The sequence below is a fragment of the Salvelinus namaycush genome, chromosome 30 (assembly GCF_016432855.1).
Source record: "Salvelinus namaycush isolate Seneca chromosome 30, SaNama_1.0, whole genome shotgun sequence".
NCBI lineage: Eukaryota > Metazoa > Chordata > Actinopteri > Salmoniformes > Salmonidae > Salvelinus > Salvelinus namaycush.
Genome location: NC_052336.1, coordinates 32,468,450 through 32,494,073, shown reverse-complemented (window position 1 = coordinate 32,494,073; position 25,624 = coordinate 32,468,450). Strand labels below are relative to the sequence as shown.

General features: G+C 42.4%; 1 protein-coding gene across 1 annotated transcript in view; it reads left to right on the top strand.

The window, feature by feature from the left end:
• The window catches only part of kif6 (kinesin family member 6), a 79,159-nt gene extending 54,387 nt beyond the window's left edge, over positions 1–24,772 (top strand). The window contains exons 10-13 of the mRNA XM_038969533.1: positions 1,800–1,903; positions 5,684–5,789; positions 22,418–22,577; positions 24,264–24,772. Of these exons, the coding sequence (XP_038825461.1) occupies positions 1,800–1,903; positions 5,684–5,789; positions 22,418–22,577; positions 24,264–24,772 (879 nt within the window). The remainder of the gene's footprint in view (positions 1–1,799; positions 1,904–5,683; positions 5,790–22,417; positions 22,578–24,263) is intronic.
• Positions 24,773–25,624: the final 852 nt, after the last annotated feature.

Below are 25,624 nucleotides of genomic sequence, written 5' to 3'. Positions count from 1 at the left end.
ACTAAATGCACACATCGGGGGCAAACGACCTGCCCTCCATGACACCTACAGCACCCGACGTCACAGGAAGGTCAAAAATATCATCAAGGACAACAACCACCTGTTCACCTCGCTATCATCCAGAAGGCGAGGTCAGTATAGGTGCATCAAAGCTGGGACCGAGAGACTGAAAAACAGCTTCTATCTCAAGACTTTTAAATAGCCATCACTAGGCAGCTTTCACCCGGTTACATAACCCTACACCTTAGAGGCTGCTACCCCATATACATAGACTTGAAATCACTGGCCACTTTAATAATGGAACACTAGTCACTTTAATAATGTTTACATATTTTTGCTTTACTCATCTCATGTGTATATAATGTTTTCTATTCTACTGTATTTAGTCTATGCCACTCTGACATTGCTCATCCTAATATTTATATATTCCTCAATTCCATTATTTTACTTTTAGGTTGTGTGTATTGTTGTGAATTGTTAGATATTACTGCACTGTTGTAGCTAGAAACACACACATGTTTAGCAGATGTTATTGTGAAATGTTTATGTGACAAATACAATTTGAATTGATGCATTATGTGGGTTGAATGCTGTAACGACACAGAATAAAATCATTTATAAAAGTCCCATGATGTTAGTGACTGCCCATTACTGCTTATCACTTATTAACAATCATTTATTCACATTACTTTTAATAAAATATTTCAGTTGTGTATATATTACATTTGTTTTATTTGATGACTTTATTTTAATGCCAAGTCATCTCATCTCTATAAAGCTGCTGCCTATGCTGGGGTTTGCTATTTATTACTGAAATGTAGCTGACGTTAGCTTTAACTAATGATAATCAAGCCAAACATGCAGACTTTGCTATCACAGCTAGTGCAAATTTCAGGGAATTAAGTAATGCAGCAGGAAGTAGATTCCACATGATCCTTTTTGATGTCCGCATTTTGTGACGTCTGAAAAATATTGTGGATACGTTTAAAGATTCGAATCTGTGTTTTTACATTATATTTATCCCATTTTCAGTTGTAACAATTAGACTAGGTATAGTCCTGTTCTTTTGCAAATGAGCGAAGTCTGGTCCAAAAGGTGGTTCGAGAAGTCATGTCTACATAGCGAGAGATTTGGCCTTTTTATATTTAGAATGTGTCTCAAATGACACCCTATATAGTGCAGTACTTTTTTTACAAAAGCCTTGTGGGCCCTGGTCAAAAGTAGTGCACTATAAAGGGATTAGGATGCCATTTGGGACACAAACATATAGTACCAGCCCAGTCAGTGCTTCCTGAGGGCAAGCGGCACATAATGTCTGTCCCAAATGGCACCCTATTCCCTACATAGTGCACTACTTTTGATAAGAGCCCTATGAGCCCTGGTCAAAAGTAGTGCACTATATAGGGAACAGGGTGCCATTTGGGTCATAACCATAGGCTCCGCAGGCTTTGACCAAACGCGTGCAGACAGAAACAGGAGATTTTATGTGTTGTCTTTCTCCCGTAATAGGTTAATGCTATTTTATGTTTTGGTGAGGTACCAGAGCTTCCTGTGTTTTCTCACTAGAGCATCCAGTTGTCTGGAACTGGTTAGACTGTCCTTAAAAAACATGCCGCCGCAAGTTCATTTTTGAGATTATTCTGTCATCAATTGGCAGTGGCAAAGTGTTGTGTGTGTATGGGCCAACGTGGCTTTATTTCTAAGTGGGTGAATGTGCTATCTTCTGCTCTGACAAAAATTGTGTGTGCATGTTCTCCTGCTGACCAGTGTGTGTGTGTGTGTTCTTTTGTGTCTTCCAGCTAATTGTGCGTCTGAAGAGGGAGATCCAGTCCCTGAAGGAAGAGCTCTCTATGGTGACCGGGGAGAAAAGAGAGGACCAGCTAACTCAAGAGGAGATTCATAAGTACGCTCCATTCATATTTGCCTAGAGTCAATTATATGTCATTCAAATCCACCGAAAGAAAGCCTCGTAGACTAAAATCATAGGCTGCCTCCCAAATTGCACCGTATTACCTTTATAGCGCATTACGTTTGACCAGCACCCATAGGGGTCTGGTCAGAAGAAGTGCACTATATAGGCAGGGCTCTCCCACTCTGTTCCCCAGTTGTAGCTAACCTGATTCAGCTGATCAACCAGCTATTTATTAGAATCAGGTGCGCTAGATTAGGCTTGGAGTGAAAACTTACAGGACTGTAGCTCCGTAGGAACAGGGTTGGAGATCCCTGAAATAGGGAAAAGGGTGCTATTTTTGATGCGTCCATGATGTTTAGGGGGGTTCATAGCATGTGTCTTCAACTAGGAAAACTATAGCAGGAATTCAATCGAACCCGGCCTAGCAAAGTTTACACCGTTTCTTAGTTTACACATTTAGAGTATCATGGAAGAAGAAAAAACGCTCAATGTTGCAAAATACATTTACAAAGTTCCGGAGAATGCAGCAGCAGGCATTCGGCCAGTGCAGCATTGGTTGTGTGTCCGTAATGATCTGAGCAGCAGTTAGACCTCACTGAGGCAGTCATCTCAGGACAGTGAGAACAGGAACAGTGCTGTGCTGGCCTCTGTCCTGCTTCCAGGATGTTTACACCACGCACCAGACAGAGAGAAATTCTTCATTTACACAGCTATTTATTCTAGCGAGTTGTAGCCGCACAGTATATGATCCATCATTTTGACTGTTATTCGGGACTGTGCAATGGTGCCAATGTAGCTAGTAGTTGCCAAGATGTTAAAGCCACATTATCTTCTGCTTACTTTGAACTTCAGGGGTTCCCCCAAAGGAGTGTTCTTGACAATCTGGGCTGGGTTTAATCAAATATATTTATGGGGAAATTGTTTAAGGGCGTAAGTTAAGGAAACGTTTAAAGTGACCCTAGCGCTCTTAACAGCAGGAAGACCCGGGTAGTGTTCATTAGGACATGCGCAGATTCGTTTTTTTACGCTTTGGAATGTAAAATGAAAATTAGTTTCTTAATGGATGAGTCCGGGTATTTTCGGGATGTGCTTCAGTCCGCTTTTTTCCATTTGGTGCCTAAGGAACTCGACCGTGGACGGGCCCAGTGTTCAGACCCCAAGGGTTTCACCTAAACTCCTGGCAACACTTCCCTCCAGTTCTGATCTCTTTACCTCTCCCAGCTTCCTTGATGCAATGTTTTTACAATTTCCCCTCTCTCCTCGGCTGATTATCCCTGGTTTCCCCTATCTGTGGTCAAACTTACGCAGAGGGAAACATAATGATGTCTGCTGTGACCGCACAAACCGACGGCCACCTCTTTATTTACTTGTTTATGCATTAAATTTATCCGCCCAAGTCAAATCATCCTCCAAGCAAACTTTTCCTGGCTTTTTCGTTGTAAAATTTCCAGATCTACGAGCATACAGTTGAAGTCGGAAGTTTACATATACTTTAGCCAAATACATTTAAACCCAGTTTTTCACAATTCCTGACATTTAATCCTAGAAAAAAATCGCTGTCTTAGGTCAGTTAGGATCACCACTTTATTTTAAGAATGTGAAATGTCAGAATAATAGTAGAGAGAATGATTTATTTCAGCTTTTATTTCTTTCATCACATTCCCAGTGGGTCAGAAGTTTACATACACTCAATTAATATTTGGTAGCATTGCCTTTAAATATTTAACTTGGGTCAAACATTTTGGGTAGCTTTCCACAAGCTTCTCACAATAAGTTGGGTGAATTTTGGCCCATTCCTCCTGACAGAGTTGGTGTAACTGAGTCAGGTTTGTAGGCCTCCTTGCTCGCATGCGGTTTTTCAGTTCTGCCCACACGTTTTCTATAGGATTGAAGTCAGGGCTTTGTGTTTGCCACTCCAATACCTTGACTTTGTTGTCCTTAAGCCATTTTGCCACAACTTTGGAAGTATGCTTGGTGTCATTGTCCATTTGGAGACCCATTTGCGACTAAGCTTTAACTTCCTGACTGATGTCTTGAGATGTTGCTTCAATATATCCACATAATTTTCCTCTCTCATGATGCCATCTATTTTGTGAAGTGCACCAGTCCCTCCTGCTGCAAAGCACCCCCACAACATAATGCTGCCACCCCCGTGCTTCATGGTTGGGATGTTGTTCTTCGGGTTGCAAGCCTGCCCCTTTTTCCTCCAAACATAACGATGGACATTATAGCCAAACAGTTCTATTTTTGTTTCATCAGACCAGAGGACATTTCTCCAAAAAGTACGATTTTCGTCCCCATGTGCAAACCGTAGTATGGCTTTTTTATGGAGGTTTTGGAGCAGTGGCTTCTTCCTTGCTGAAAGGCCTTTCAGGTTATGTCGATATAGGACTCGTTTTACTGTGGATATAGATACTTTTGTACCTGTTTCCTCCAGCATCTCCACAAGGTCCTTTGCTGTCGTTCTGGGATTGATTTGCACTTTTCGCACCAAAGTATGTTCATCTCTAGGAGACAGACCGCGTCTTCTTCCTGAGCGGTATGACGGCTGCGTGGTCCCATGGTGTTTATACTTGCGTACTATTGTTTGTACAGATGAACGTGGTACCTTCAGGCATTTGGAAATAGCTCCCAAGGATGAACCAGACTTATGGAGGTCTACAATTTTCTTTTTGAGGTCTTGGCTGATTTCTTTAGATTTTTCCCATGATGTCAAGCAAAGAGGCACTGCGTTTGAAGGTAGGCCTTGAAATATATCCGCAGGTACACCTCCATTTGACTCAAATTATGTCAATTAGCCTATCAGAAGATTCTAAAGCCATGACATCATTTTCTGGAATTTTCCATGCTGTTTAAAGGCACAGTCAACTTAGTGTATGTACATTTCTGACCCACTGGAATTGTTGATAGAGTGAATTATAAGTTAAATAATCTGTCTGTAAACAATTGTTGGAAAAATTACTTGTTTCATGCACACAGTAGATGTCCTAACCGACTTTCCAAAACTATAGTTTAACAAGACATTTGTGGAGTGGTTGAAAAATGAGTTTTAATGACTCCAACCTAAGTGTATGTAAACTTCCGACTTCAACTGTTTAGTGGTCATACTGTATGGTTGCTGGTGGGAGTACCTTTCGGTTTCTTAATACATAAGCACATGTACTACATCATGCAGTACTATAAGTTAGACCAAGGATAATCTTTTGCTCCCTTCAATATTAGCATTTGCATTGAGGAACATTCTGAACATGTAGTTTGAGCTTAGCACTTAAAATATATGTGATGACTTGCAGGGCCTTCAAATAAGAGCACCAGGTTTGTTTTAGGTCCTTACACCTATAAACTTTGCAGGTTTTTGCACCAGCAATGTTTTAGCGGAAATGGAACTGTGTATTGTCTTGAGTACATTGGATCTTTGCCCCGCGTCTTTTCCTGTGGCCAGTTCCAATGCAAACCAATGTTTGGACTATCATCTAGCGATGGTTTATCCCAGTGGAACTGTTGCACGCATTTAAGTAAATAGTTGTCTTTGACTCTACCCAATCTTTAAACATTGCTGTTGAGCTCAAACATAGATTTTAACCCTTTGATTGCTCAAGTTTTAAAAGAAACTAATGGAGAACTTGGAGAAAGGTTTGCGAAATGATTTAGTGCTGTAAGCTTTGGTAGTATTGTGTGTGTTTTACGTCAACATGTATTCTTTGTGCGCACTTGTGTGTGTACATTGTGTTCTTTATGCTGTTCTTCCATGTTTTTTTGCATTTCTCCCAGGATGGAGGAGCTGGTCAAGGTCTTTCTGGATGACCCTGATTGTGAGGTCACACTGGCGTTGGGACCTGACATGAGAAAAATCCATTACTGTTTCTCTCTGCTAAAGGTACTTTCAACTCGCTCTCTCTCTCTCTCACACACAATTTCTCTCTGCTCAGCATTTCTCATCACCTACTTCTTTTAGTCTTAAACTCTCTTTTGATAGGTTTGTATTACCTCATAAAAAAATGTCTCTCCTCCTCCCCCGCCCCCACACCATAACTATCATCATGTATCTCACAGTGTATACCCATCATTATCATTCCCACAAGGGTGTTCCCTCAGGTCTACAGTCGTGGCCAAAAGTTTTGAGAATAACACAAATATTAATTTCCACAAAGTTTGTTGCTTCAGTGTCTTTCAAAAAAAATTTTGTCAGATGCTACTATGGAATACTGAAGTATGATTACAAGCATTTCATAAGTGTCAAAGGCTTTTATTGACAATTACATGAAGTTGATGGAAAGAGTCAATATTTGCAGTGTTGACCCTTCTTTTTCAAGACCTCTGCAATCCGCCCTGGCATGCTGTCAATTAACTTCTGGGCCACATCCTGACTGATGGCAGCCCATTCTTGCATAATCAATGCTTGGAGTTTGTGGGCTTTTGTTTGTCCACCCGCCTCTTGAGGATTGACCACAAGTTCTCAATGGGATTAAGGTCTGGGGAGTTTCCTGGCCATGGACCCAAAATATCGATGTTTTGTTCCCCGAGCGACTTAGTTATCACTTTTGCCTTATGGCAAGGTGCTCCATCATGCTGGAAAAGGCATTGTTCGTCACCAAACTGTTCCTGGATGGTTGGGAGTAGTTACTCTCGGAGGATGTGTTGGTACCATTCTTTATTCATGGCTGTGTTCTTAGGAAAAATTGTGAGTGAGCCCACTCCCTTGTCTGAGAAGCAACCCCACACATGAATGGTCTCAGGATGCTTTACTGTTGGCATGACACAGGACTGATGGTAGCGCTCAACTTGTCTTCTCCGGACAAGTTTTTTTCCGGACGCCCCCAAAAAACAGAAAGGGGATTCATCAGAGAACCCAGTCCCCAGTCCTCAGCAGTCCAATCCCTGTACCTTTTGCAGATTATCAGTCTGTCCCTGATGTTTTTCCTGGAGAGAAGTGGCTTCTTTGCTGCCCTTCTTGACACCAGGCCATCCTCCAAAAGTCTTCACCTCACTGTGTGTGCAGATGCACTCACACATGCCTGCTGCTATTCCTGAGCAAGCTCTGTACTGGTGGTGCCCCGATCCTGTAGCTGAATCAACTTTAGGAGACGGTCCTGGCGCTTGCTGGATTTTCTTGGGCGCCCTGAAGCCTTCTTCACAACAATTGAACCGCTCTCTTTGAAGTTCTTGATGATCCGATAAATGGTTGATTTAGGTGCAATCTTACTGGCAGCAATATCCTTGCCTGTGAAGCCCTTTTTGTGCAAAGCAATAATGACGGCACGTGTTTCCTTGCAGGTAACCATGGCTGACAGAGGAAGAACAATGATCCCAAGCTCTACCCTCCTTTTGAAGCTTCCAGTCTGTTATTCGAACTCAATCAGCATGACAGAGTGATCTCCAGCCTTGTCCTCGTCAACACTCACACCTGTGTTAACGAGATAATTTTTTTGTCCTTTTGGTCCTTTTGTGGTATGACCATCTGTAGAGCAATTCAGGCTATCCAAATAAAGTGTGACCCAAATCACAAGGCAGATTCGGAAACGAACTATTCCAGCAGCAGTAGAGAAATACAATCAAGAGCAACAACTATTTACCAATTTTGCAACTACTCTCGACAGTTGTTTGAAGCCTAGGGTCATTGAAAGTCAAATGAAGGGCAAAGGTCAGATGAACAGACCTTAATAAAGCAGTATGACATCTTACAAAAGCCTGAGGAAACCAGACGGTCAGACAAAGTGACAAGAGCACCAAAAGCTGCTCCCAATCCCTTTTTACCCATTAAGCTTATGTGATATTCCCAGCTGTGCCCTCAAAGCTTGACCACTGGTCATTGGTCACTGGGAATGGTTTGGTTCTATTTCGGAGCCTGAACCCACGCTGCTACCGCAAGGCCGAAATCGTCTCACATAGGCCACGAATAAAGCCTGGCCGAGGCCTTGTGATCCATGATGTCAGCACATAGCTACAGATCACTAGGTCAGGCTGATGCAACAGAAGGCTATTGTCATGCAAACAGTCCATGAAACTTGATGCACTCAGCCTAAAAGTGTTATACATAAATTGCACACAACAAGTGGCCAGAAAGTAACCTCTGTGACAGTTACTCAGGTGTAAGGTCAGGTGAAATATTTAGGGCACTGTACATGATGTCAGCTGGTCCTTTTGTGGCAGGGCTGAAATGCAGTGGAAATGTTTTTGGGGGGATTCAGTTCATTTGCATGGCAAAGAGGAACTTTGCAATTAATTGCAATTCATCTGATCACTCTTCATAACATTCTGGAGTATATGCAAATTGCCATCATACAAACTGAGGCAGCAGACTTTGTGAAAATTAATATTTGTGTCATTCTCAAAACTGTATGTTCTCTGGGCCCTATGTTCCCTGGATCCTGTGTTCCCGAAATCTATGTTTCCTCACCAGGCCCTAATTCCCAAGGGCAGAAAAATAAATATGAGGCGTAAGATAGGCTGACGTGTGGGCATCCTAACGAAATTATGTCGGCGAGTACATAAAATGACTCTAACCTATTTTTTATTTTTTTTTACATATATATTTTTTTATCCCTTTTTCCCCCCAATTTTGTGATATCCAATTGGTAATTAGTCTTGTCCAATCACTGCAAATCCCCTACGGATGGAGAGGCGAAGGTCGAGAAACACGACCCTGCTGGCTTAACCATGAAGCCAGCCATACCAATGTGTCGGTGTAAACATCGTCCAGTCAGCTTGCAGGTGCCCGGCCCTCCACAAGGAGTCGCTAGAGCGCGATAGGACAAGGAAATCCCAGCCGGCCAAACCCTCACCTAACCTGGACGACGCTCTGCCAATTGTGCGCCACCTCATTGGTCTTCCGGTAACGGCCGGCTAATACACAGCCTGGGATCGAACCTGGGTCTGTAGTGAAGCCTCTAGCACTGCGATGCAGTGCCTTAGACCACTCGGGAGGCCCTTACCCTCTGTTATATTGGTGAATGTGCAATCACTGGAGAACAAACTAGACGAGCTCCGTTCGTGACTATCCTTTCAACGGGACCTGACTAACTGTAATATCCTATGTTTCTCGAAGTCGTGGCTGAACAACAACATCGATAATATACATCTAGCTGGGTTTCTATGCATCATTTAGACAGGACGGAAGCCTCAGGTAAGGCAGCAGGTGCGCAATCTCTAATGTTAAGGAAGTCTCAAGTTTTTGCTCGCCTGAGTTAGAATACTTCATGATAAATTGCAGTCCCTACTATTTACTGAGAAAGTTTTCATCTATATTTTTCGTAGCTGTCCACAAACCGATGCTGACACTAAGACTGCACTCAACAAACTGTATAGGTCCATAAGCAAAGAAGAAAATGCACGTCTGCTTCTCGTGGACGGTGATTATAATGCATGGATACTGAAATCCGTTTTACCATATTTTTACCAGCATGTCACCTGTGCAACACTTTACAAAGTTTAATTTATATGCCTTTTGATTTTGGATCCCGCAACGTGGTTAGCCTCAGTTGTTGTGACCACTACCATCTGTCCCAGGATCATGCCAGACCAAAAAGTTGTTTCTGTAGCCAGCTACTAGCCTACCTGTTAGCTATCAGTATCAAGATAGCAGGGTTTTCCACAAACAGCTGGGACCGCGGAGGTGTCCCACGCTATTTGTGGCTGTATTCCCTGCAACCTGACCTGGCTGGAACTACGTTGTATAGCTACCAACGTTAGCCAATGCTGCTGCCAACAGTACATGCAAAGACACTGCTTTCATGCTTACCGCTGTGAGAGGATTTAAACGAGGACACATATTTCTGCTTTTAGAATTTTGTAATTTGTGTGAGCTCTTTTTGTTCACTCAGTTTAGAATTCCCTGTAAGGAGAGAGACACGGAAGCCCAGGTAGCCTAGCTGGCCAGCAGTCTCAAATGGAGGTCGCTATTGAACGTTTTCAACGCTGCAGGACCTGTGTTTATTTTTGCTTTATTCCGGGACAATGTGGACCACCTGGACTTTCAATGTAGCAACTGTTTGCTTGCAGAGGACTACAGGGGCGAAGTGGCAAAAATCCTGTGCTATCCTCGAATACAGGACATTACAAGGCTGCTTCCGAACATTCTACTACAGATGCCGGGAGCTGACGCTGTCGTAGTCCATGTGGGGTCAAACGACATCAGGAGGGCTTGCTCGGAACTTCTGAAAATATATTTTAAAGAACTGATTCTAGCACTGAAAGATTCCAAAAAGCGACCAATTGTTTCATGTCCGGTACCATTTTTGTATCGCGGGTGTGAAATATTCAGCAGGCTACTGGCATTACATACCTGGCTAAAAGATTACTGTAGCACTGTTGGAATCACTTTTACAGATACCTTTGGCACCTTCTGGAAACAGAAGACGCTCTACAGGAATGACAGAATCCATCCAAAAAATCTTGGCTCCTGGAGTCACGTATTTCAAGGCTGCGTTGAGACAATGACTTATGAATGACCCAAGACCAGCTCAGTTAACCTCTAACGCCTACCAAACCCGGATCCGGGAGCCACCCCATCACAAAAGCTGACTAGCATAGCCTAGCCTAAAGCCACAGGGATATCATATAATAAAATGTTCATGAAATCACAAGTCCAAGACACCAAATGAAAGATACAGATCTTGTCAATAAAGCCATCATTTCTGATTTTTAAAATGTTTTACAGGGAAGACAAAATATGTAAATCTATTAGCTAACCACGTTAGCAAAAGACAACTTTTTTTTTACTCCACCATTTTCTTACTGCATCAGTAGCTATCACAAATTCGGCCAAATAAAGATATAAATAGCCACTAACCAAGAAACAACCTCATCAGATGACAGTCTGATAACATATTTATTGTATAGCATATGTTTTGTTAGAAAAATGTGCATATTTCAGGTATAAATCATAGTTTACCATTGCAGCCACCATCACAAATCGACTAGAATAACTACAGAGAGCAACGTGTATTACCTAATTACTCATCATAAAACATTTCTTAAAAATACACAGCGTACAGCAATTGAAAGACACAGATCTTGTGAATCCAGACAATATTTCAGATGTTCTAAGTGTTTTACAGCGAAAACACAATATAACGTTATATTAGCTTAGCACAGTAGCAAACCAAACAACAGCATTGATTCCAGCCAAACATAGCGATAACGTATTCACCACCAAAATAATAATTTTTTCACTAACCTTCTCAGAATTCTTCAGATGACAGTCCTGTAACATCATATTACACAATGCATATAGAGTTTGTTCGAAAATGTCCATATTTAGCGGCACAAATAGTGCTTATACAATGAGAAAAGTTGCCAAGCTCCCCAGAAAATTTCGGGCGCCATCTTGGAGAGTCACCTAGTCTAATCAATAAATAATCATAAACTTGACTAAAAAATACAGGGTGGACAGCATATGAAAGACAAATTAGTTCTTAATGCAATCGCTGAATTACATTTTTAAAATTAACCTTACTGCGCAATACTGGGTGCAATACAGGGTGCGATAGCGCAAGGCTACATGGAAAATAATGTCGTCTTATGCATTTTACTTTTTCAACAGAACAACGAATTATCAGCATAAATAGTACTTACTATTAGCTGAACTCCCATCAGAATCTTGGGAAAGGTGTCCGTTGGCCAAAATAATCGTTGCTGGGTTGGAGAATGTTTCCTTCAACGTTTTCCTTCGACTGCAATTAGCAGTACACAATGGCATTCGAGAGAGAGACACCCAACTCAATACGTCAGAAAATGAAATGCCCGAAAATCGCAATATACTGACATAAACTGAAATAAATCGGTTTAAAATAACAAGATTATGATGTCTTTAAAGCCTATATCGAATAAAAACAGAGCCGGATATTTCTAGTTTCTAAAACCAGAGCTTCTAAAAAGACATTCCAAGACCCTTTTTGCGTCAGCGCGAAGGTCCAAAAGGCTGGACACCTCGATTCCAACCAATTTATCAACTTTCTGAACTGCGTAGAAACTCCATTTCAACTCTCCCTATTCGCTAACAACCAGGGGAAGGCGTATGCAGTGCATCTCAACCAATAGAAGACAGTCAGGGTTATCTACAGGTCTGGGAACAGCGTGGAGATTTCACCATTTTCAAATCCTCATAGGAGAATTGCTCTAAGTCGAGTTCTGTTTCACTTACAGACATAATTCAAACGGTTTTAGAAACTAGAGAGTGTTTTCTATCCAATAGTAATAATAATATGCATATTGTACGAGCAAGAATTGAGTACGAGGCAGTTTAATTTGGAGACGAATTTGTGCTATGTCGAAATGGCACCCCCCTAGTGGCAAGAAGTTAATCGCTACCATTGTCGCTGAGTTGTCGTAATGCTGCAGCAAATGTACATTATCCCAGGGGCTTAATTTATGTCCCCCTAACTGCCCTGCCCTGTTGATCCTACAGCTATTGTATGCAGTAATCATGTGCCTATGAACCAGAAATATACTGTTAGCACTGAGGTGGTGTGCCCTAGTAGGAAGTCCACTGTTTGCAGCTCACCATGCACTTTCAGATCAAATATAATAACATGAGCATGTCTACTTCTGATAAGCTTCCAAGTAAAGCAATAAAAACAATCAAGCATAGCCCACATTAACATATGTAGCCTAAGAAACAAGGTTCATGAAATCAGTAACTTGTTAGTAACAGATAATAACATGCTAGTAACATTCATATTCTCTGAAACTCACTTTGATGATACAGTGGTAGCAATACAAGGTTATAAAATCTACAGAAAAGACAGAAATGCCAATGGGGGCGGTGTTGCGGTCAATATTCAGAACCACATTCCTGTAAAGCTTAGATCTCATGTTAACCTCTAACGAGTCACAAACCCGGATCCAGGATCCCCCCCATCAAAAAAGCTGACTAGCATAGCCTAGCCTAAAGCCACAGGGATATCATATAATAAAATGTTCATGAAATCACAAGTCCAAGACACCAAATGAAAGATACACATCTTGTGAATCCAGCCATCATTTCTGATTTTTAAAATGTTTTACAGGGAAGACACAATATGTATTTCTATTAGCTAACCACCATAGCAAAAGACACAACTTTTTTCCCACCATTTTTTTGGTGCATAGGTAGCTATCACAAATTCGACCAAATAAAGATATAAATAGTCACTAACCAAGAAACAACTTCATCAGATGACAGTCTGATAACATATTTATTGTATACCATATGTTTTGTTCGAAAAATGTGCATATTTCAGGTATAAATCATAGTTTTACATTGCAGCCACCATCACAACTCTCACCAAAGCAACTAGAATAACTACAGAGACCAACGTGAATTACCTAAATACTCATCATAAAACATTTATGAAAAATACACAGCGTACAGCAAATGAAAGACAAAGATCTTGTGAATCCAGACAATATTTCAGATTCTTTAAGTGTTTTACAGCGAAAACACAATTTAGCATTATATTAGCTTACTACAATAGCCAACCACACAGCAGCATTGATTCATGCACGTTAGCGATAGCGAATAAACCAGCAAAAGATATTCCATTTTTCACTAACCTTCTCAAAACTTCATCAGATGACAGTCCTATAACATCATATTACACAATACATATATTGTTTGTTCGAAAATGTGCATATTTAGAGGCACAAATCGTGGTTATACAATGAGAATAGTAGCCAAGCTGCAAAGAAAATGTCGGGAGAAATCTTGGGAGAGGCACCTAATCTAATCAATAACTAATCATTAACTTGACTAAAAAATACAGGTTGGACAGCAAATGAAAGATACATTAGTTCTTAATGCAACCGCTGTGTTAGATTTTTAAAATTAACGTTACTACGACATACAGCGTGCGTTAAGCGAGACCGCACCGAAATTAATGGCGGAATAGTAGTTTTACATTTTTCAACAGAACAACGAATTAACATCATAAATAGTTCTTACTTTTTGATGAGCTTCCATCAGAATCTTGGGCAAGTTGTCCTTTGTCCAGAAGAATCGTTGCTCGGTTGTAGATTGTCGCCTTCAACTTTGGAATTAGCAGTAAACATTAGCCATGTGGCGAAGACGTGTCCAACTCACTATAACGCAGCACTAAGAAAATTCCGAAAATCGCAATATACTGATATAAAATGATATAACTCGGTTTAAAATAACTACATTATGACGTTTTTAACACCTATATCGAATAAAATCAGAGCCGGATATATCTAAGGCCTATAACGAGAGCTTTCCAGAATGCCATCTTGAGGTCTGTCTCGCGTCATGGCGAACGTTGAAAAGAGTGCACCCCACGTACCAAGACCCTTTATATGGCCTCAGATCTGCCTAGCAACTCCATTCCAATTCTCACTGCTTGCTGACATCTAGGGGAAGGCGTATGCAGTGCATGTCGACCAATAGAATACATGCAAATTAATAAACTGACCCTAGAACAGAGTGCCCAATTTCAGATTTCTCACTTCCTGACAGGAAGTTTGCTCCAACTTGAGTTCTGTTTTACTCACAGATATAATTCAAACGGTTTTAGAAACTAGAGAGTGTTTTCTATCCAATAGTAATAATAATATGCATATTGTACAAGTAAGAATTGAGTATGAGGCAGTTTAATTTGGGAACGAATTTTTACAAAGTGAAAACAGCGCCAACTACCAACTACGCAATTCTCTGTTCATGTACGCAGGTACGAGATCCAAGTTAAAAGTGCACAGTAATGAACAGGGCCTGATTTTTAAATTATTACATTTTTTACAAATAAAAAATGTAGCCACTGAGTAAACCTAACATCCCGATTCTCGAGCTGCAACACACAGACATGTATGGAGTTTGTGTCAACGGACATGGAGATTAATACATCAGTATTCGACGTAGCGACCCCGTCTGCCACTCCTCCTGTTTGTCGTGATGCTGAGTTTGCCGACTGTCAGCTGTACATAAACACATGGACAAATCCCTTTTCGACTCTGTGTGTTGTGGAAAGGTAAACACTAATTGTTTCAAGCTAGCGTCAGCAAACGTGAGATGGACATTCAGTGGGCTCTAAAGTGCCAGCAGTTCACTCGCATTTGCTAGTGAAAGAAATGAAATGCAAATCCGAAAAATAACTGGTCGCATTTGTGCGAGTGTGATATACATTTCATTCTGCGTCCCATTAGTTGTATTTTACACGTAACATTACGAGGATCACGCAACCTGTAACTGTAATTATGATCCACGTCACAAAAAGGATTCCAAAAGTATAATACAAAATAAATATAAACATCTTGGCATTAAATGGAGTCGGAGTTTAGAAGACTGTGCAATAAAGAATGAATGAGTGTCCTGTATTAGCTATAGAGGCAATGCATCTAAAATGCCTTTGCACTAGATTTGCGATTTTCTCAATTTTCGAAATTCTGAAATGGTGTATGCGCTGCAAAGAAATACAATAGGCACCTTTACATCGGCTGAAACACCAGACTCTTCTGGCGAACAGCGTTCAGATTCCCATTGCGGTAGCCTACTTTAGCTTTGTGTAGACAGTTTGCGATCATTTGTTTTTGTTTTTATGTTTTCAAAATGATTTTGCTTTTAGCGTTGATTAGGAACCGTGTCTAAAAAGCCAATACTTGTGAGCTGGCCTTAGTGACTGGCCCTGTTTGAGAGGTACCAAGCGTTCCTCTACTATAGAGACTGAACTTGGGGGCCAAGGCAAGCTGGATCTGAAGACTTTCTATGCAGATGTCAGAAACATATTTTCTTCTGCAGTAGACTACATGTTGCTGGAATTTCCATTTGCAGATGTGCTCCTCCAGCATGCAGTGGTTGCTGACTTTGCCAATAGGCAGACTGACAAGTTCTCAAACCTCAAACCTCTTTCCCTGCATTATTCCTGTTGATCTAGTGGAAGATGAGTTTAGACTTTATCAGGCAACAACCTTTGAGCAGAGTCTGGTCAACATGCGCATGGATCAGGCCTGGAGAGAAATCGGCACAATGGAAAGGCGGGGCAGCCTGGTCTACTCCCACCTTTTGGCTGTGATGCTGGGGATGTTGGTCATATTCCACAGCAATGCAGACTGCGAATGAATATTCATTTCTCGTTTCCAAGAACAAAACCCGGTACAGAGCCTCCCTCAGTACAGACATGCTGAGTGCCCTCGTTAACCAAGAAGGTGTCAATGATTACCAGAGGAACTGTTTGCCACAGAGAAGTCTACCCAGATGTCCCCCTGCTGCTAGCTATCAGGCAAATCTGTCTAGGAAATGATTTCCTGAACAGTTTTTTTTGAGACAACTGTACAACAATCAGGATTAATTGTCAGATCCAACAGAAGATCTCTTTGTTTCTTTGGACCTAGAATTAGCATCTCTGTTTTGTCCGAGTTTAACTTATTATGGCTGAAGGGGCAGTATTGAGTAGCTTGGATGAAAGGTGCCCATATCAAACGGCCTGCTCCTCAGTCATAGTTGCTAATATTTGCATATTATTATTAGTATTGGATAAAAAACACTCTAAAGTTTCTAAAACTGTTTAAATTATGTCTGTGAGATTAACAGAACTCATATTGGCAGGCAAAATCCTGAGTTGAAATCAAAACAGGAAGTCAGCAATCTGAGCTTGTATGTATTCACCAGAGTCCCTAAAGAAATCCCCTTGAGCTATTAATGATGTTGCACTGCCTAGGGGTTCCACTAGATGTCAACCATCAATAGAAATTATAATGAGACTTCTATGATGTTGTGGGAGAGAATGATAGCAGAATCAGTCATGTGTCCATCAAGCATCCATTTTCTGATCATGCTTTTTCCTCGTGGAAGTCACTTACGTTCCATTGCTCACGAAGACAAGAAGGAATACTCCGGTTGGAACTTTATTGAAGCAATATGTTAAAAACTTCCTAATGATTGATTGTGTACTTAGTTTGAGTCTCTTCGACCGGTAATATCACTTTTTGAAGTTTTTGTCCGATATAACGCTGACCAGAATTAGCGTTTGGATATGTAAACCAGACGCGCTAACAAAAGAAGGTATTTGGACATAAATAACGGATTTTTTCGCGCAAAACAAACATTTATTGTGGACCTGAGATTCCTGGTGAGCTTTCTGATGTAGATCATCAAAGGTAAGGGAATATTTATCATATATTTTCTTGTTTATGTTGACGCCATCTTTGCGGCTGTGGTGTTTTACTTTTGAGCGCCGTCTCAGATTATAGCGTGGGTTTCTTTTTCCGTTAAGTTTTTTTGTAATCTGACACAGCGGTTGCATTAAGGAGACGTATATCTATAATTCCATGTGTATAACTTGTATTATCATCTATATTTATGAGTATTTCTGTTGAAACGATGTGGCTATGCAAAGTCACTTGATGTTTTTGCCACTAGTGAATCTAGTCGCCTCAATGTAAACTCATATTTTTTGATATAAATATGAATTTAATCAAACAAACATGCATGTATTGTGTAACATGAAGTCCTATGAGTGTCATCTGATGAAAATAATCTAAGGTTAGTGATTAATTCTATCTCTATACTGGTTTTTGTGAAGCTATCTTTAGCTGGAAAAAATGGCTGTGATTATTGTGGTTTTGTGGTAACCTAACATAATCGTTTGTAGTGCTTTCGCTGAAAAGCCTATTTGAAATCGGACACTTTGGTGGGATTAACAACAAGATTACCTTTAAAATTATATAAGATACGTGAATGTCTGAGGAATTTTAATTATGAGATTTCTGTATTTTGAATTTGGCGCCCTGCACTTCGACTGGCTGTTGTCATATCGATCCCGTTAACGGGACTGCAGCCATAAGAAGTTAAAAGTTAAACATTTACCGCCATTCCCTTCCTTTTGTCTGAAACACAGGCATCCAGGGAGGGCAATTTTGGGGCTTCACCATGTTTCATCGAAATGTACAGCTATGTATCGTCCGCATAGCAATGAAAGTTAACATTGTGTTTCCGAATGACATCACCAAGAGGTAAAATATATAGTGAAAACAATAGTGGTCCTTAAACGGAACCTTGAGGAACACCGACATTTACAGTTGATTTGTCAGAGGACAAACCATCCACAGAGACAAACTGATATCTTTCCGACAGATAAGATCTAAACCAGGCCAGAACTTGTCCGTGTAGACCAATTTGGGTTTCCAATCTCTCCAAAAGAATGTGGTGATCGGTGTTATCAAAAGCAGCACTAAGGTCTAGGAGCACGAGGACAGATACAGAGCCTTGGTCTGACGCCATTAAAAGGTCATTTACCACCTTCACGAGTGCAGTCTCAGTGCTATGATGAGGTCTAAAACCAGACTGAAGCGTTTCGTATACATTGTTTGTCTTCAGGAAGGCGGTGAGTTGCTGCACATCATCTTTTTCAAAATTCTTTGAGTGGAATGGGAGATTCGATACAGGCCGATAGTTTTTTATATTTTCTGCGTCAAGGTTTGGCTTTTTCTAGAGAGGCTTTGTTACTGCCACTTTTAGTGAGTTTGGTACACATCCGGTGGATAGGGAGTTGTTTATTATTTTCAACATAGGATTGCCAAGCACAGGAAGCAGGTCTCAGTAGTTTAGTTGGAATAGGGTCCAGTATGCAGCTTGAAGGTTTAGAGGCCATGATTATTTTCATCCACGTGTCAAGATATTTAGTATTTAAAAACTTTAGTGTCTCCCTTGATCCTAGGTCCTGGCAGTGTTGTGCAGACTCAGGACAACTGAGCTTTGGAGAAATATGCAGATTTAAAGAGGAGTCTGTAATTTGCTCTCTAATGATCATGATATTTTCGGCGAAGAAGTTCATGAATTTTTCACTGCTGAAGTGAAAGCCATTTTCTCTTGGGGAATGCTGCTTTTTGGTTAGCTTTGCGACAGAATCAAAAATAAATGTTGGATTGTTCTTATTCTACTCAATTAAGTTGGAAAAATAGGATGATCGAGCAGCAGTGAGGGCTCTTCGATACTGCATACTTTCCAAGCTAATCGGAAGACCTCCAGTTTGGTGTAATGCCATTTCCGTTCCAATTTTCTGGAAGCTTGCTTCAGTTCTCAGGTATGTTCTGTATACCAGGGAGTTTCTTATGACAAATGTTTTTTGTTTTTACGGGTGCGACTGCATCTAGGGTATTATGCAAGGTTCAGTTTAGTTCCTCAGTTAGGTGTTTAACCATTTTTGTACTCTGACGTCCTTGGGTAGGTGGAGGGAGTCTAGAAGGGCATCTAGGAATCTTTGGGTTGTCCGAGAATTTATAGCACGACTTTTGATGATCCTTGGTTGAAGTCTGAGCAGATTATTTGTTGCGATGGCAAACATAATAACATGGTGGTCCGATAGTCCAGGATTATGAGGAAAAAACAATATTAATTCCACTGGACAACACTAGGTCCAGATTATGACTGTGGAAATGATTATGTTGGACATGTTGGACAAAACCCACTAAGTCGATGATGGCTCCGAAAGCCTTTTGGAGTGGGTCTGTGAACTTTTCCATGTGAATATTAGTCACCAAAAATGTGAATATTATCTGCCATGACTACAAGGTCCGATAGGAATTCAGGGAACTCAGTAGCTATAAAAAAAAGTGATTGAGTTTGCTGCATAGATTTCATGACTAGAAGCTCAAAAGATGAAAACGTCGTTTTTTTTTGTAAATTGAAATTTGCGTTCGTAAATGTTAACAACACCTCCGCCCTTTGCTGGATGCGCGGGCGATATGGTCACTAGTGTAACCAGGAGGTGAGATCTCACTTAACACAGTAAATTCATCAGGCATAAGCCATGTTTCAGTCAGGCCAATCACATCAAGATTATGATCAGTGATTCGTTAATTGACTATAACTGCCTTTGAAGTGAGGGATCTAACATTAAGTACCCCTATTTTGAGATGTGAGATATCACAATCTCTTTCAATAATGACAGGAATGGAGGATGTCTTTATTCCAGTGCGATTGCTCGAGCAAACACCGCCATGTTTAGTTTTGCCCAACCTAGATCGAGGCACATACATGGCCTCAATGGGGGTAGCTAAGCGGACTACACTGACTGTGCTAGAGACAGACTCCACTAAGCTGGCAGGCACCATTGTTTCCTCCGCTGCACCTGACAGCAGAGACTGGGGACTTACTGACTTTTACTACTCTGAGTCTGGGGGAGTTTGCTAAGGTGGGGGAACTATACATTCTCAGTGTCAAAGTAAGGAATGTCAAAATCTTAGAGTCAGTGAATGGGCCGGCACCAGTGGTAGGGTGTCCTGGGGGATGAGAGCATGGCAGGATTCCTTTGAAGGGTGATCTACAACCACCCAGGGGCCAAAAAGATCAGGGGACCTCCAGTGGAGTGTTATTCATGATGCCCTGGCCACTAATAGCTGGCTGTTTTTTCGTATCCTGAGACTGTTCGGCATGTTTTCTATTTGTGCTAGGCTGATGCCGTTACTGTCTTTGTTAGACCTTCTGTATTCTAGGTTGGGCTTTTCATTTTGTGGGGATGTTGGTGTTGGGGCCAAGACATTCTCACAGCGATAGAGCTAAGTGTACGTTGTTAAAAAAATTTACCGGGCCAAATGGCTAACCATACAGAACCGGCTCAGAGGGAGGGGGCAACTGAATCTGTAGATTTTGGGCGCTTCTTGTGTTGTTTTTTCCCTTTGAACAAAAATATGAGCTGAGCCCTGAGCAGCCTTGGGTTGGCCTTCTGGACAAGCGATGTCTTTGCACAAAATCATCACTGGATGATTATTTTTAAGTTTAATATTGCGGGTAATGGAGTTGCCAATGACTAGGGTTTTCAATTTGTCAGATCTAATTGTGGGAGGCTTCGGGGGCGTAAAGACCCCGTAACGGGTGGAGGAGAGACATGAGAAGGCTCGGCCTCTGACTCCTTGCTTAATAGGGAGAACCCGGTTGAAAGCATTTCTTTCCAGAAGCCTTGAGAAAATTGGCCGGTTGCGGGGACTGTGCAGGGGAGATTTATATTCATATCTGTACTTACTGGTGGCACAGACACTGTTTCATCCTTTCCTACACTTAAATTGCCCTTGCCTAATGATTGTACAGGCAGACCATCTACGGGAGGAAGGATGTCAGCGTTGTGCAGCGGCTGAAACCTGGTCCAGACTGAGTCTGAACGCTCCTTGGTAACAACAACACCAGGCGCCAGAGCATCGAAGCTGTAAAACAGGAAATAACAACAACAAAAAATGTGAAGACATTACAACCTTGCACAACATCAATTCACCACCCTAGTTTCGATAAAAAGAATAACCTCATACAATGCAATGAAAATGACATTCACCGGAAGTGATGGTACTGCGTGCCAGGTGTTGTTGTCAGCAGCTGAAGTGCTGGTACTGCTTGTCAGGTGTTGTTGCCAGCCATAGCTTTCCACCAGCACTGTACCATCCTCCAGTCCAATCAGCTGTGGGATGTTGACCCCTGTCACAGTGCTGTCCTTCACAACACCCGCAATCTCAGACAAAAGTGTTCACTCTGGTCTTTCTGAAGGCTGCTTGATGAGGCCAAAGCACCAGTCGGGGGCAAACTTGGTGTGGCCTGTGATCAGGAAGTGAAGGTCCAGAGTGTGGTTGAGCTTGTGCATGGTCCGCCAGGCACAATACCAGAGCACAAACTTGTTCTTGTTTTGGCCACTGCAGTTATCACAATTCAGATGCACACGTGTTTCCCCAACTCCGTAGTTGGTGAAGAAATGGTGCATGTAGTTGATGACTGCGCTGCTGCCTTTGTTGGATGACATGCCTTCATCAATCAAGTAGTTGACTTGTTGTGGAATTCCTTCACAGCAGACACCAAAGAAGCCACACTTGCGAGGAGTTAAAAAGTAGATGGGACCTGGCTGCATAGGGTCAGAAGGATAGTGCACCTGCAAACAACAAAAGAACATTAAGATAAATTACAATTAATTGTCTCACCCCTGTCAATCTGTCTTCATACTGCTCAGTGAAATGTATTTGAACACCTACTCATTCAAGGGTTTTTCTTTATTTTTCCTATTTTCTACATTGTAGAATAATAGTGAAGATATCAAAACTAGGAAATAACACAAATGGAATCATGTAGTAACCAAAATAGTTTTAAACAAGTCAAAATATATTTTATATATGCCTATGTAGATATTCCATAAAAAATCTGCCGTTTCCAGCTACAGTAGTCATTTACAACATTAACAATGTCTACACTGTATTTCTGATCAATTTGATGTTATTTTAATGGACAAATAAATAGCTTTTCTTGCGATAACAAGGACATTTCTAAGTGACCCCAAACTTTTGAACGGTAGTGTACCTTAGGGTCGAGTTTGAGATGGTCAATAATGTGAAGGGTTTTCAGAACGTATGGGGGGTCAGGGAGAGGGTGGATTGAGTATGTACTGCTAGAGAGTGCGGGTTGAATGTACATTTGTGATTGGATTGTGGAATGTGAATTGCATTTTATTGAACTGTGTAATGTGGTTGTGTTGATGTTGGGTGGTGCGCAATTCGTTTTTAGAGGGGAGGTTAATTTTGTGTTTTTGTTATATGTGTCCCCTTCTACAGGTAATGATACGAGAGAGGTTGTCTATTGGAGACGGGGGAGGCGACCACCCAAGCCCTCCCCCACCTGTGGTAGTCCCCAACCAAAAAGACAGCCCCCAGCTCCAGCCTGCAGACCTGACCAAGCTGAGGGAAATGTTGACTCAGCGCGATAACGAGATCTGTATCCTTCCTATGCTGCAACCTTACAAGTATTACTCAAGTTCATCTCTGTCATCTGTTTGTGACTACAAATCGGAGAAGGATCTGGCAAACGCATATTCTATTTCTATTGAAGTCATTATTGATGCGCCAATCAAAAAACAATTAAGCTCAAGGAAAGGCCACTTTCTACCCGATCACCAAAAGGGTCCACCTGATAGTGGACACCCAGTTCCTACTTCAAATGTTTCATGTGCTTACTCTTTTCTGCTAAGTTTATTTAGTTATTTAGCATTTATTTAGCATTTATTTAACCAGGCACAGTGTCTTTAGAAAGTTTTCATACCCCTTGACTTATTCTACACTTTGTAGTGTTACAGCCTGAATTCAAAATGGATTATGTAGATTGTTTTTGTCACTCATCTACACAAACTGAAATCATGTGTTTAGAAATGTTTGCACATTTATTGAACATTAAATACATAAATATCTCATTTGCATAAGTATTTACACCCCTAAATCAATAAATGTTAGAATCACCTTTGGCAGTGGGTAAGTCTCTAAGAGCTTTGCACACCTGGATTGTACAATATCCGCACATTCTTTCAAAAATTCTTCAATCTCTGTCAAGTTGGTGGTTGATCATTGCTAGACAGCCGTTTTCAAGTCTTGCTGTAGATTTTCAAGCCAATTTTCAATCCTCTAGGATTTTTCCTCTGCTTAGCTCTATTCCGTTTTACCCCATTTTTCTCCCCAATGTTGATATTTTCTCATCGCTTCAACTCCCCAACGAGCTCGGAATGTGAAGGTCGAGTCATGCGTCATGAAACATGACCCGTCAAACCGCGCTTCTTAACACCCGCCTGCTTAACTCAGAAGCCAGCTGCACCAGTCAGCCTGCAGGCGCCCGGCCCACCACAAGGAGTCGCTAGAGGGCGATGATGGTGCGCCGCCCTATGGGACTCCCGATCACGGCCATTTGTGATACAGCCCGGAATCAAACCCTGGTCTGTAGTGACGACTATAGCACTGCGATGCAGTGCCTTTGACCATTGTGCACCTCGGGAGGCCTATTCCGATGACAAGTATACCCATAACATGATGCAGCCACCACCATGCTTGAAAATATGAAGTGGTATTCAGTGATGTGTTGTGTTGGATTTGTCCCAAACATAACGAGTTGTATTCAGGGCATAAAGTTCATTTTTATATGTTTTAACAAAGTTAATTGCCAAATGTTCTACTTTAGTGCCTTATTGCAAACAGGATGAATGTCTGTACAGGCTTCGTTCTTTTCGCTCTGTCATTTAGGTTAGTATTGTGGAGTAACTGTTACGACTTCCGCCGGAGTCGGTCCCTCTCCTTGCTCGAGCAGCGTTTGGCGGGCGACGTCACCGGCCTTCTAGCCATCGCCGATCCACTTTTCATTTGTATTGTCTTTGTTTTCTACACACCTGGTTTAAATTCACCATTACATGTTCATTATTTAACCCTCTGGTTTCCCCCATGTTTGTTTGCGTGTTTGTTTTATTGTTCAGGTTGTTACTGACGGCTGGTATTTTGTTGCCGGGTTTTATTATTACGCCCGTTTATTTCGTGGTACCGGTATTTTTCCCGCACCATAGTATAGTGTTTATACTGGTGTTATCTTGTATTAAATACCTTGTCCACGCATCTCAGCTCTCCTGCGCCTGACTCCTTTTACCAGTTACCCACAGCCTTGACAGAAACGCGCACCCACTCAGAATGGAGTCAGCAGGAGCAGGTGCCCCTGCAGTAGGGGTTGAGGAGCGAGTCCAGCAGCACACTGCCATGCTACAGCATCTCGGCAGCGCCATGGATCGCATTCTACAAACCATGGAGCGCTGGGAGAGAAGAGGAGTCCCTCCAGCGTCTCCACCAGCATCACCAGTCTCACCATCACTCACCCCTCCTTCACCCCCTCCTTCGCCCAGTGAGATTCGGCTCGCCCTCCCGAGGGAGTATGATGGTACGGCGGCGGGTTGTCAGGAGTTCTTGCTCCAGCTAGAGCTCTACCTGGCAACCGTCCACCCGGCTTCTTCGGGCCATGAGAGCGTGGCCGCCCTCTTCTCCTGCCTCTCAGAGAAAGCCCTGGAGTGGGCCAAAGCCGTATGGGGGGAAGAAGAAGCGGTGTTGGACCACTTCGAGGATTTCATCCGCCGCTTCATCCGGCGGGTGAAGGTCTCGTCCACCTGAGGCAGGGGACGAGGAGCGCACAGGAGTTCGCGTTGGAATTCCGGACCCTGGCCGCCGGCACAGGATGGAACGACAGGGCCTTGATCGATCACTACCGGTGCAGTCTGCGCGAGGACATCCGTCGGGAGTTGGCCTGCAGGGACACCACTCTTACATTCCACCAGCTGGTGGACCTGTCCATCCGGCTGGATAACCTGCTGCTTACACGCGGACGTCCAGATCGGGGTCTGTCGGTTCCATCCCCCAGCACCACCGCTCCGACGCTCATGGAGCTGGGAGGTGCTGCACTTAGGGCGACCAGAGGAGGGGCCTTCCATGCACCATCTGTGGCCGCAGAGGGCACACTGCCGGTCGGTGCTAGGGAGGTTCCTCTGGGAGTCGAGGCAGCAGGCAGGGCACTCTCGTGTCACCCCAGGTGAGTTGGCACCAGGCTCACCCCAGGTGAGTCGGCACCAGGCTCACCCAGAGCCCCCTGTTGCTCACATGTTTTTGTTTATTAATTTTCCTCGCATTCCCAGCATACGGCACTCGTAGATTCAGGCGCAGCTGGGAATTTTATTGACAGATCATTTGTACATAGTTTAGGGATACCCATTGTTCCTGTGGATATGCCCTTCCCTGTGCACGCCCAAGATAGTCGACCATTAGGGTCAGGGCTAATTAGGGAGGCCACCGCTCCACTGGGCAGGAGGGTCACAAGGAGAGAATCAGTCTCTTCCTTATTGATTCTCCTGTGTTTTCCGTGGTGCTGGGCCTACCCTGGTTGGCCTGTCATGACCCCACTATTTCGTGGCAACAGAGGGCTCTCACGGGGTGGTCACGAAAGTGGTCAGGGAGATGTTTAGGGGTCCA